This window comes from Bidens hawaiensis, unplaced genomic scaffold (assembly GCF_021521415.1).
Source record: "Bidens hawaiensis isolate Kalapana, Puna unplaced genomic scaffold, B.hawaiensis_p1.1 tig00012729_1, whole genome shotgun sequence".
NCBI classification, from domain to species: domain Eukaryota; kingdom Viridiplantae; phylum Streptophyta; class Magnoliopsida; order Asterales; family Asteraceae; genus Bidens; species Bidens hawaiensis.
Window position 1 is genome coordinate 582,899 of NW_027492054.1, and position 11,769 is coordinate 594,667.

At 34.1% G+C, this 11,769-nt stretch overlaps 1 protein-coding gene across 3 annotated transcripts; it reads right to left on the reverse strand.

Moving 5' to 3' along the window:
- Nucleotides 1-2,096: 2,096 nt before the first annotated feature.
- Nucleotides 2,097-11,135, reverse strand: LOC143542019 (uncharacterized). 3 transcript variants are annotated; one of them, XM_077034695.1, is made up of 12 exons: nucleotides 10,971-11,135; nucleotides 10,621-10,661; nucleotides 9,965-10,068; nucleotides 9,343-9,540; nucleotides 8,679-8,801; nucleotides 8,556-8,593; nucleotides 8,334-8,460; nucleotides 3,960-8,045; nucleotides 3,088-3,216; nucleotides 2,910-3,005; nucleotides 2,682-2,824; nucleotides 2,097-2,611 (listed from the first exon to the last, which is right to left on the reverse strand). In XM_077034695.1, exons 3-12 carry the CDS (start codon nucleotides 10,040-10,042, stop codon nucleotides 2,329-2,331), a joined length of 5,301 nt encoding a protein of 1,766 aa, XP_076890810.1. In that variant the 5' UTR covers nucleotides 10,043-10,068; nucleotides 10,621-10,661; nucleotides 10,971-11,135; the 3' UTR covers nucleotides 2,097-2,328. The 3 variants fall into 3 exon arrangements, with proteins under 3 accessions (XP_076890810.1, XP_076890808.1, XP_076890809.1); XM_077034693.1 differs by having other exon boundaries at nucleotides 3,088-3,219; XM_077034694.1 differs by lacking the exons at nucleotides 10,621-10,661; nucleotides 10,971-11,135 and having other exon boundaries at nucleotides 3,088-3,219; nucleotides 9,965-10,164.
- Between the last annotated feature and the right edge of the window lie 634 nt (nucleotides 11,136-11,769).

An 11,769-nucleotide genomic window follows, 5' to 3' on the forward strand; every position in this document is an offset into this window, starting at 1 on the left:
ACTTTTGTCACTTCAGTCCAAAGTTTAAAATGTTATCAATTTAATGTTCAGTTTAATTCAGTTTTTTTTACCCTAAAGAGCATCATCCATGCCCAAAACCATAGAGCACCAACCAAAACAGGTTTGCATTTACTCTGCCAACAACAGTACCCGTACCCCCCTTCCCTCGTAGATGTTTCCTAAACTCTCCCCCATGGTGGAATTCAACGGTAAAGTGGTCAAGGCAATTCCTTGAAACCAAATTGTACAGAGAAAACTAAAAATCGTTTCTTTGATTAATGTATCATAGTTGATTTCGACCCAGATGTTCGCTATGATATGTTAATCTCTAAATCCTAACTGTTGTGCATTCATCAAAGAAACGATTTTAGTGTTTTCTGTGCAATTCGGTTTCAGGGAATTGCTGTAACCACTTTACCGTTGAATTCCATCATGGGGGAAAGTTTAGGAAATGTCTAGAAACTAAATACGAGGGGTGGGGGTATGATTATTGTTGTCGACATAGTAAATGCAGACCTGTTTGGTTGATGCTCGATGGTTTTGGGCTTGGATTATGCTCATCAGGGTTATATACAAAAAAATTAATTAAACTGGGCATTAAATTGACAAAATTTCAAACTTTGAACTGAAATAGCAAAAGTATCAAACCCCCGTGACGAAAATGACCATTAAGTCAAAATAAAAAGGAGAAAGACAAAAATACTCTTAAACTAACGTCATAGTCGGATGTCATTAGACGGATGAGACGTAATTGGCTAATCTTTAAAACTATGAGGACCAAATTAACAAAATTTCAAACTTTAGACTGAAGTGGCAAAAGTAGCAAACCACAGAGACAGAAATGGTCATTAACTCTTTTTAGAAACTAAAAATCTCATAAAATATTTCACTCTCTCATATTTAACTTTACAATTTAAAAAAAAAACAAATACAGATGAACTAACATGAACAACTTAAGTAGATGTAAAGTGGAGAATGTATTGCATGTCTAAAACATAGATAATAAACAAAACAAATTCAGATTTGCAGACACCAAGATTGTTTGAAGCGACTAATTTCACAATGGTCCAATGGAAAATTTCTCAACATAATTGTTAGAACTTCTTGCCTGTAACTTTTTAGGGTGTAAAGGTTGTAAGAAGATTGACAAAGGAACGGAGAATGAAATGGATTGACATAGTCAAATTCAAATTTTGAACTTAATAGTATTAGGATGTGTGCAAATTGATGGTGAAAATGAATAATAAAAATAATAACAACAAATTAATGATTTGATTAGTTGAGATCCTTAGCTCTCCGTTGTGGAGGCTTGGAGAAGGCGCCATAGACCATGTCATCATCCAAATTAAGCGCCAATCCACAACGAAGGCAATAACATTTAGGCGCCATCCAGTTTTCCCCTCTCTAGCGCTATAAAGACAACGAAAGTATCACAATAGTGGTGGGGTTCACCCCCACTAACCACCAGTCCCATTTTTTCCTTTTCTATTTAAAAAAAAAAATTAAACCTTGTTAACCCACAACGCTTAAATGAATGACTAGTTATTGTCTAACCACTTGCGTAATGGCGTGATAACTAGCTCTTGCTAGTTATCTCACAACACTAAACCTATAGATATTTATGCCTTTAATCAGAAAGTCATCACTATGGCCCAATTTTTCCACCAAAGTTTTACTAAATGGGCATTAAATTTTGTTTGAAACGGATCTAGCCAATGGAAATGTGTCACATGATGGCACACAACACATTGTACATGCATGTGTTTCAATTTTTTTTACTTGTATGTCAACATCTGCAACCAACTAATATTTATCACGTGTCATCTTTCAGAAAATTTATTATATAATTTACATCATTTATTTGTTTCTTTATCCCGATCCAAATAAGTTTATTTGTTTCTTTATCACATGTTTTGTAGTATGTATTCATTGGCTCTCTTTAGGCTAAATTTTTTTGCTCTTTTTCTTAATCATATCATAATGTTGAATCTAGCAAATGTATAATCCAAAAGCTACTTAGGGAAAGTTACAACAAATATAAAAAAACAAAAAATAAATAAATAAATTCCCAAAATAAAAAGAAACAAAAAACAACTTTACTATACGTTATGAAAATTTTGAATTACATATAAAAGGGGCAATCCAAATGTTCCATTAACACATCTACCCCTCATAATTTAAACTCAATGCCAACTAGTTAACTTTTATTATTTACATCATCATAAAAGATAAAACCTTTGCAACTTTAGCCTTTTTCCCCTCCTCACAACAACATTCTTATTCACAAAACCTCATACTTTTAACAAAATATTTGCCGCGTTTTGAAATTTATAAAGCTTGATCTCCTAAAGCAGCCATCGATGAGCGATTCGAACGAAGCAAATTCCTTGAAGATCGCACGTTCTTGAGCGTCATCATCAACTTTTGTCTCTCCCCTTCGACTTCTGCAAATTGCAAGCTTAACTGAGAGTATCGATCATGCATTTCCTTAAGTTCGTTTTCGACATTTACATATTTTCCTTTGATTTCCAACATGTCTTTGATCAATTCGTTGATGTCTCTAAAGCTCTTAAACACCGCTTCCTCGTCACTATGTTGTTTCAGGAAAGAACTGACAATAAAAACAAAATCAGATGAAATTTGTAATGAAAGAAAATCATCAATTGGTAAATACTAAATACCTTTGGAATTGTATGCTTGATTTCTTTTTTGTCTTAAGTGCTTCGGCAAGCTCGATTTCCAAAGCAAGAACCCTTTCTAATGCATTTCCGTTTCCCCGAAAATCAACAAAATTCGGGTATATGCTTCCTAACTCTTCATTGGCCTTTAAATTTAAAATATAACAATCATAAGAAAAAAAATGTGGCAAAAGGCAAAGAAATTAAACATCATTAGAGTAATATACAAACCTGATTTAGTTGTGCAAGCTCTCTTTGTAAATCTTGGAAACCAGGGTCGAAAGTAGTCAACGGAAGATGTGAGTTATCGTTTTTCATCTTTTCCAACTACCATGAGACGAATGCCATAAACTTAAGTCAAGATTAAAGTATAGTATATCAATATTAATCAGACGTGCTAAAAGTTTACCTCTTCGTCTAGTTGCTCCATACAAGACATCAAATGTTGAGTCCTGAATTGATCGTTTACAACAGTTAGTTGTTTTGAATCATTGACCAGTTGACTTTCTTCGTCATCATACGCGCGCTCTGTAACTCCCTGCTAGACCAAATATTAAATAAATAATTTAGTCAACAATCATTTTACGATGTTTTCATTTGAATATTTTTTAGCATTCTTTACTAAATTGTAAAACTTATATATTTAGCTTGGGATCAGATAAAACAGAATTTAGCGTGCGAAGTGTGCCTACTGTGTGAAGCACTAGAGTATTATTTCGCTACAGCTTTTAAGTAGCAAAATAATTAATCGAAGTAGAGTAATAATAGTTACTTCAGAGTAATTTCTAGCAGGTTAATTACACTCTATTTGCAAAAATGTCACCGCCATATGTGATCCATACACACACACATAAATATTTTTTCCTTCACTCTGCACGATTCGCATCGAACTGTTTGTATGTGATCCACACACACACACACATAAATATTAGAACAGCTGTAAGATTGATGTATCTTCAGTTCTTCACAAGTGTCGTTTAAAATGCTGAATTATAAAAAAATAAAAAGTACAAAAATACGTTTTTCTGCACCAAATCCAGCCAAGAGCGCTTGTAAATGTAAAAATGAACAAACATTTCCCTTCAATTCGGTGTAAAATTAAATAGGGTGCTTGGTGTTTGTTTTAAAAATAATTATGTGATATTAATGATCAAAATCATATAATCACTCATAAATTGAAACACACTGCCAAGAAATTATTTAAAAAAATTGGCTCGCAGAAATTATTAGATGAAATCATAAACTTAGCTTAGAAATTAACTTTGAAATTTTATTTCAAACCTGAATTTCTTGCAGATTTACAGAACCATTTTCTTCTTTTTGAGCAAGCTGTTCTTTAATTAAAGAGAGTTCTTCTGAAATTCTTGTTTTTTCATCTTCACACTCTTGTAATAAAGCAACAAGCTTTTCTTTTTCTTCCTTACAATATTCAAGGCTCAAGACCGCACACTCTAATTCTGCGCGTAACCGATCATTATCGGATTTTTCCAAAATTACTGATTCGCCCTCAGCTTCCAATTCTTGAATTCTCCGCAACAAAGAAGCTTCAGATTTTTTCATACTTTCAATTTCATCAAGAGCATCTTGTAGCTTAAATAACATTTCTTCATTATGCCTTTTTGAAACCGAAAGTTGTTGCTTTAATTCTTGAATTTTTGTTTGATGTTGTTCTTTAATAAACGCCATTCTCAAAGATTCGGTTGGCCCTTCCAGGTCTTTTTCTTTTTTATCGTGTGCCACGTCAGCATTGTCTTTAAGCTCCTTCAAGTAGACTGACAAGTTCTTGAACTCTTCCGTTTTTAATTTCTGTTCAGAAAGTTTGTTGGTAAGTTGGTTGCATTTATCGTGTAGCGTGATTAATTCAGCGTGTTGTTCTTCCAACTTTGATTTGAAAATTAATAATGTAATCGAGTCATTGAGGGCGTTTTGGTAGTTTACTTCAGTCAGTTTGGTCTCTGCATTTTGAGCAATGTAATCCTCTAATTTCAGTTTTAAAGATGTAACTTCTGTTGCTAAACTTTTGTTTTCTTCAATGTGGCGAGTGACTTCTTCGTTTGACTTGGTCAACATATCTTTCAGTTGACTCGCCTCAAGAGCATGCTCGGTTTTGGATTCTGTAATTTCAGAATTTTTAGCAGTGGAAGCCTGTAACTCTGATCTAAGAGATTCAATTAACGTTACTAAATTTCGGTTTTCTTCAATATGTTGAGTGACCTGTTCCTTTGACTTGGTCAACATTTCTTTCAGTTGACCTGCCTCGAGAGCATGCTCGTTTTTAGTTTCTGAAATTTCAGCATTTTTAGCAAGAGAAGCCTGTAACTTCGATCTAAGAGATTCAACTTCTGTTACTAAATTTCTGTTTTCTTCCATATAACGAGCAATTTCTTCCGTTGACTTGGTCAACATTTCATTCAGTTGACCAATCTTCATAGCTTTCGCATTTTCAGATTTTGAAATTTCAGAATGTTTAGAAACAGAATCTTGTAACTCGAATCTAAGAGATTCAATTTCCGTCTCTAGATTTCTGTTCTCTTCATTTGACTTGGTCAACATGTCTTTCAATTGACACACCTCGACAGCATGCTCGGTTTTAGATTCTGAAAGTTCAGCAACAGAAGCCTGTAATTCTGATCTAAGAGATTCAATTTCCGTTACTAGATTACGGTTTTCTTCAATATAACTAGCAACCTCTTCCTTCGACTTGGTCAACATTTCATGCAGTTGACTCGCCTCAAGAGCATGCATTGTTTTGGATTCTGATATTTCAGCAACAGAAGCTTGTAACTCTGACCTAAGAGATTCAATTTCCATTACTAACTTTCTGTTTTCTTCACTATAACAAGCAACCTCTTCCTTTGACTTGGTCAACATTTCCTTCAGTTGACTTAACTCGATAGCATGCTCGGAGTTGGATTCTGACATTTCAGCATGTTTAGCAACAGAAGCTTGTAACTCTGATCTGAGAGTTTCAATATCAGTTACTAAATTTCTGTTCTCTTCAATATAACGAGTGACCTCTTCCTTTGACTTGGTCAACAATTCTTTCAGTTGACTCGCCTCAAGAGCATGCTCATTTTTAGATTCTGCAAATTCAACATTTTTAGCAACAGATGCATGTAACTCTGATCTAAGAGATTCAAGTTCCGTTGCTAAATTTCTGTTTTCTTCAATATAACGAGCAAGCTCTTCCTTTGACTTGGTCAACATTTCGTTCAGTTGACTTGCCTCATGAGCATGTCCGTTTTTGGCTTCTTGAACTTCAGCAACAGCCACCTGCAACTCTGATCTAAGAGATTCAAGTTCCGTTACCAAATTTCTGTTTTCTTCAATGCAAAAAGCCTCCTTTTCAAGACAACCGTTCAATCTAGACTCTGTATCATCAAGTTTCATTTGAACCTCTTTTAACTGCTCTACCTCTGCCTTTGACTTAGTCAACATATCTTTTAACTGCCCTACCGCAACAACACGCTCTTTACTTACATTTTCCAAAGTTTCATTCAATTTTGAAATCTCCGCAATTTTAGCAACAGAAGCCTCAAACTTTAACTTAAAAGATTCAAGGGTTGTGATCAAATCTTCTTTTTCTTTCATATAACGACAAAGTTCTGACCTTTGACTTTCAAGTTCAGAGGTCAAATCTTGATTCTTGTTTTTCAACTCGGAAATGATTTGTTCATGAAAAATTTTATCTTCAGATGATATCTTTTGCAGCTCAAGTTCTAATAAAGAAAGATTACTTAACATCACTTCACTATTCTGCACGTGTCTTTCACCTGATTCCAAACTACTTTTAAACATTTTAGCAACCGAATCAATCTGCAACTGAAGTTTCTCAAAACAAGGATTTTCGGTTTCCATTTTTGACACCGTTTGATGTAAACCGTTCATAAACTTCATCTTTACATTATCAGTTTCCTTTTGAAGATTCCGTTTATCAAAAGCTTCTGCTTCTAGAAGCTTCTCAACATCCTGTTTTTCAGCAGAGACGACTTCGTATTTGCCTTTATAAACTCGGTATTCCATTAACAGCGCTTCACATTCGGTAATCTTTTCCATCAAAAGAAAATTCTCATTTGAAAGATTCCCTAAATCCGATTCCAACAATCGGTTTTGCAGTTGATAATCGTTCAATTTGGAAATATAATACCCATTTTCTTCAAGTAAAGAATCCCGAGATTGGTTCGAAAGCTGTAACTTTTCGTTTATTTTTCTTATATAATCACTGGCTTCAATTAATGTTTCCTTCAGTGTTTCAGAGTACACGTTTAAGTGTAAATTTGCAGAGCACATTTCACCGAGCTCTTCTTCGACCTTTTTATAGATATTTTCTTGTAAACTCAATGATTGTTTCAAGTCATTGGAGAGATGTTTTGATGATAGTTGTGAATTGTCGGCAAAAGCTTCTTTAATGACAGTTTGATTGGTTTCAAACATCGACAAAACTTGAAACGAAAGCATGTCGAGATCTTTCTGCAACTGACTCACTGCAATCGAGTAATTTAAACGGGCCCGTTTGAGTGCTGATTCTGAAACCGTGACCCGTTTTTGAAGCTCGTTGTTGACTGAAGTCAACTCATTTGCATCGGTTTTGAGGTTTTGAAACTCGCCCAAAATCCGTTTTTGGTTTTCTTCTAGCTCGTGTATAAGTGACTCGTAGTAACACTCCATTTGATCCATTTTCTTAACAAGATTTTCGTTTTCGGTTTTTGCAGCATCCAATTTTTGATTTGATATTTCACAAAACGTTTCGTTATTAAGATTTTGAACGGTCCTGAGTAGCACGTCGAAATCGGACTGTATAAGATTCAAATCCAACTCAGGGGAAGCGATAAAAATCTTTTCTTGGATCTCCTGAATTTGACTTTCCACAAGTTTGACCACATTGACTTCTGTATCATTCTCGGTGTTGTGTAACTTTTGTTCCATAATCTTTGAGTTTGAGTTAACTTCTTTAAAATGCTGTAGATCATTTTTGAATTTTGAACATTCGGATTTCAAAAAGTTGACTTCTTTGACCAACTCTTGACCAGAAGCAATCTCGGTGGTAAGTTCTTGTGCAAGCTTCTGTGTTTCAGTTCCCATTTCGTTAGCATGAGTCTGCAAAGCAGCCAATTCTTGTTTGAGCTCAGAAATTGATGACTCGGTAGCTAACAAGCTGGCTCTAAGCTGGTTATTCTCTTCATAAATGATTGCCACGTCATTGTCCAGCTTGGCTCGATCTAAACCGCTCGATTTTTCGGGTGGTGACTCGTGCTTGTCAGCATAGTAAGTATCTGATGCGTTTGATGACTCGTCACACGTAATTTGTGAATCTGAATATTCTCCATGTATGCTTGTTTCTTCTCTGAGTTGTATTCGTGTTTTAGCCTGTTTAAAATGAAATAAATAAAAATTGGAAACATTTCAACAACATTTAAAATAGATAAAATAAATATTCTCTCATCGTAGTCCAAATTTCAACATTTTAGGCAAAGAGTTTCATTAATTTAGACATGATTTTAGATTTTTTTTAAAAAAACATGCGAAAATTATCGTCCACATTTCTCTTTAGTTTATCCCAAATAACTATACATGTTAATAAATATGCATTAACTAGATATCACAAATTATCTTTTTTTTGGACAATAATAAAGAGAATAGAAAGAAAAAGATAACCTTATTAACCAGATCATCAGGTATCTGCAACTCAGAAGATGATGATGACTTGGAAGTACTATTTTCAGTCTCTTTGTTTACATTATTGCCACTTTGCAAGCCTTTATCCCTCTGTTGCTCAAATTCCCTAAATTAAAACAACAAATCACTTAAATACTTAATAAAAAGTAACTGATATTCTAATAGCACCTTAATAATTATTTCACGAACATATAATAATACCTGAATCCAGTTTTAGCTGTCAGCAGCTGAACTGTCACCTGTAAACATAACATACAGTCAACCGGGACCATATAATTAAAACATTTATAGAAAAACTTTGATTAAAAAGTTCAAATTTCTCACATGCAAAACGGTTCCATGATCGGATCCGTTAAGAGGGAGATTAATAATGGACGGTTGGGATGCATCCGCATAATCAGCAAGATTGATTGCAGCCTCACCGAGGATGCTAGACCGTGAAGTACCCTGCGGTCCAAATTATAGTTGATCACAATTAAAGCTATCGATAGCTAAATTTTTATAAAGAAAGTTGAACGAATGGTCCCGGTGATTTGACCATCTTGCACGTTTAGTCACCAGCTTTCAAAAACTGCAAACTTTGTCCAAACTTTTGTGAGAGCGTGTTTAGTCCCCACCGTTAATCCCAGTTAGTTTTCAATGGAAAAGTGATGTCTGGTGCCATTCATGAGAGGTTAGTTGTGTCTTCTCCAAATAAAATACTCTTTCAAACTCCAATACTCCTCACGTCGAAGGTTCAATGCGTAATCAAAGGTGATGAAGTCGACTTTAGGAGTTGTGGAGTTTGAAAGAGTCTATTAAAACTCCAAATTTGAAAAGACACAATTACCCTCACATGAATGGCACATGACATTATTTTTCCATTAAACACTAACTCGGATTAACGGTGGGAACTAAACGTCCAACCCTCTCACAAATATTTGGACTAAGTTTGCAATTTTTAAAATCTAGAGACCAAACTTGCAATTTTCTCTAAAAGGAAACTTACCATTCCTACAACAAGTTTGTAGAGCTTATCATCATATTGTTTGGTCTTTGAATCTAAAAGAAGCCGTGTGGTTTCATAGATGGGGTCCGCCCATTTACACGACCCGCCTCTCACATTTGCTTTGCTCGTCTTTGCAATGGCCTTCCCGGTGTCAGTTGGAATAAAAGATATAAATAACTTTTCCCAATTTTGCGGTATCTGAAACATGATCATTTTTCAAATTGGTAAATCTTTGATAATACTACTGTATTTCATGTAATAATTATCCTAAACTCGTATAATAAACATTGAAAATCATAACTTCTAGAAAACACTACAATATAGAAAAGAAGAATATAATTTTTGGTTCCTCCAACTGTTTCTTCCTTGTAAAAATATTCGTTACTCCAAACTTTTTGACAATTTTACCCTTAAAGAAGGGGATAAAAAGAAGTAAACAAAACTAAAATCATCAAAACTTGCTCATTTAAAACAGTCTATGCAACAAAACAAGGCATAACTCTCTATGTAATATGTAAGTGATAAAATTCATATCACTTAAAACTACCATACACAAGTTATTTAACAGTATTCAAATGCTGATAAAGAAACAAGATTGAAAGAAGATGAGCGAGTAACTTACATGTGACGCATGAAATTGTAACCGAAATACAACTTTTACTTTAGCTTTCTCAACTTTCCATTTGGCGACCCTCGACATTATTACATAAACAAAAAAAACACAACCTGCAAATCATAAAATTCACAAAAACAAGTCCATATCATAGCAATTTCAAACATGAAAGTCAAACATCCACAAAATGCCATATAAATTATCAAAAAGCCAACTCATTTAATAGTTTTAAGCGGTAAATTTGGTACCTTTAAATCAAATCTAGCATTAATATTCCCTAACTGATTAGATCCAGAAACTTTTTGTGTGATAGAAGTTAAATCTTTACGCATTACAGGCCCCATAGTTGAAAAAGTACTAAATACTAACAATAAAGCATAAAGATCCCGAAGAATTTAATCATTTATTAATACCAAAATCTTAAATAAAGCTACAAATACATAATGTGGTAAAACCATGATTAAGATATAATTTTTTAATTAACCCTAGATTAAACTTTATCCAACAGTAGTAAATCACCACCCACCCCCCTAATCATATAGATTTGTGAAGCATAAACCTAGATCTTTACTGTTGGTATAATAATTCAAGAACTACAACCAACCTACATTCAATTTCTTCATGATCAAACAAAAATTAAGCTCAAGAATCAATCAAATGCTTACCTTATTCAATCTAGTGACAAAAACACTTCTGATCCAAAACCCTAAACAGTAAAAACAAGAATTTGAATCAAGAAAAAGTAGAAAAAGAATCCCAAAAAAAAGATAAAAAAACCCTTTTTTTTTTCCTTGAATTCAAGAAAAGCTAAAATTGACAAGAACAGAGTAAACCCACTTCATAATTTCAAGAAAACAAGTGAAAAAACATCAACATTTGTTCAAAGATTGAATCTTTACACCAAATTTGGAATACCCAGTTGAAGAAAGTAGTGAAATAGTGAAAAAAGATTAAAAAATAATAAAAAAAAAAAGATGAGTTGAGTTATTAGAGTGAGAAATGAGCATTATGTTACCTAACAATGCGGGATCTGAAATGGGGTACTTGCAATTGAAGCAAAATGAGAGGAATCTGAGACAAAGATAGATAGTGCGATGGGAAACGTAAGAAATCAGTAAAAAAATGGAAATTGAAATTGGGTTTTAAAATTTAAATCAAATCTTGAAATTGCCATCAAAATGAGGAAAAGGATGTGATGTGAAGTAGCAGAGACAACAAGAAAGAGAGAGAGAGAGAGAAAGAAAAGGTTGAAACTTGAGTTGAAATCTTGAAATTAATTAATATTATTATTTTTATTTATTTTTTTAATTTAACGTCCGACGAATCTTTTAAATAGGCTACTGAATAATTTCATAACATCGGGAAACACTCGTATTTCAATCCGAGAAAACATTCGCCTGAATGCACAGCAGTGCTGAGATAAAATCCATTCAGTTCAGGGATCCAACTAGTAAACGTCATATGCACGTCTAGTCTCCTATCATTACCTTGATGCCTCTGAGACTCCATGCTATGGGCGCGGTGGAGGGCGGCCTTGGGGCGCGGAGGGCGCGAAACACCGCTGAGAGGGGGGCGCGGTGGGTTGAGGTTTCAGAACGATGGCCGCCTTTGGGCTCCATCTCTCTCACACACATACATATATATGTATATATCTATACTATATATAATGCACCACCTATGGCAAATTAAGTCATCTAAATTTTAAGTAATTTACAATTTTTCAAACAAATAGTACAACCTTTACAACCTTGCTCCCTCAACTTTAATCGACATTTAAAAATTTAAAGAATAGTTACAACTTTGATCCCCATCTT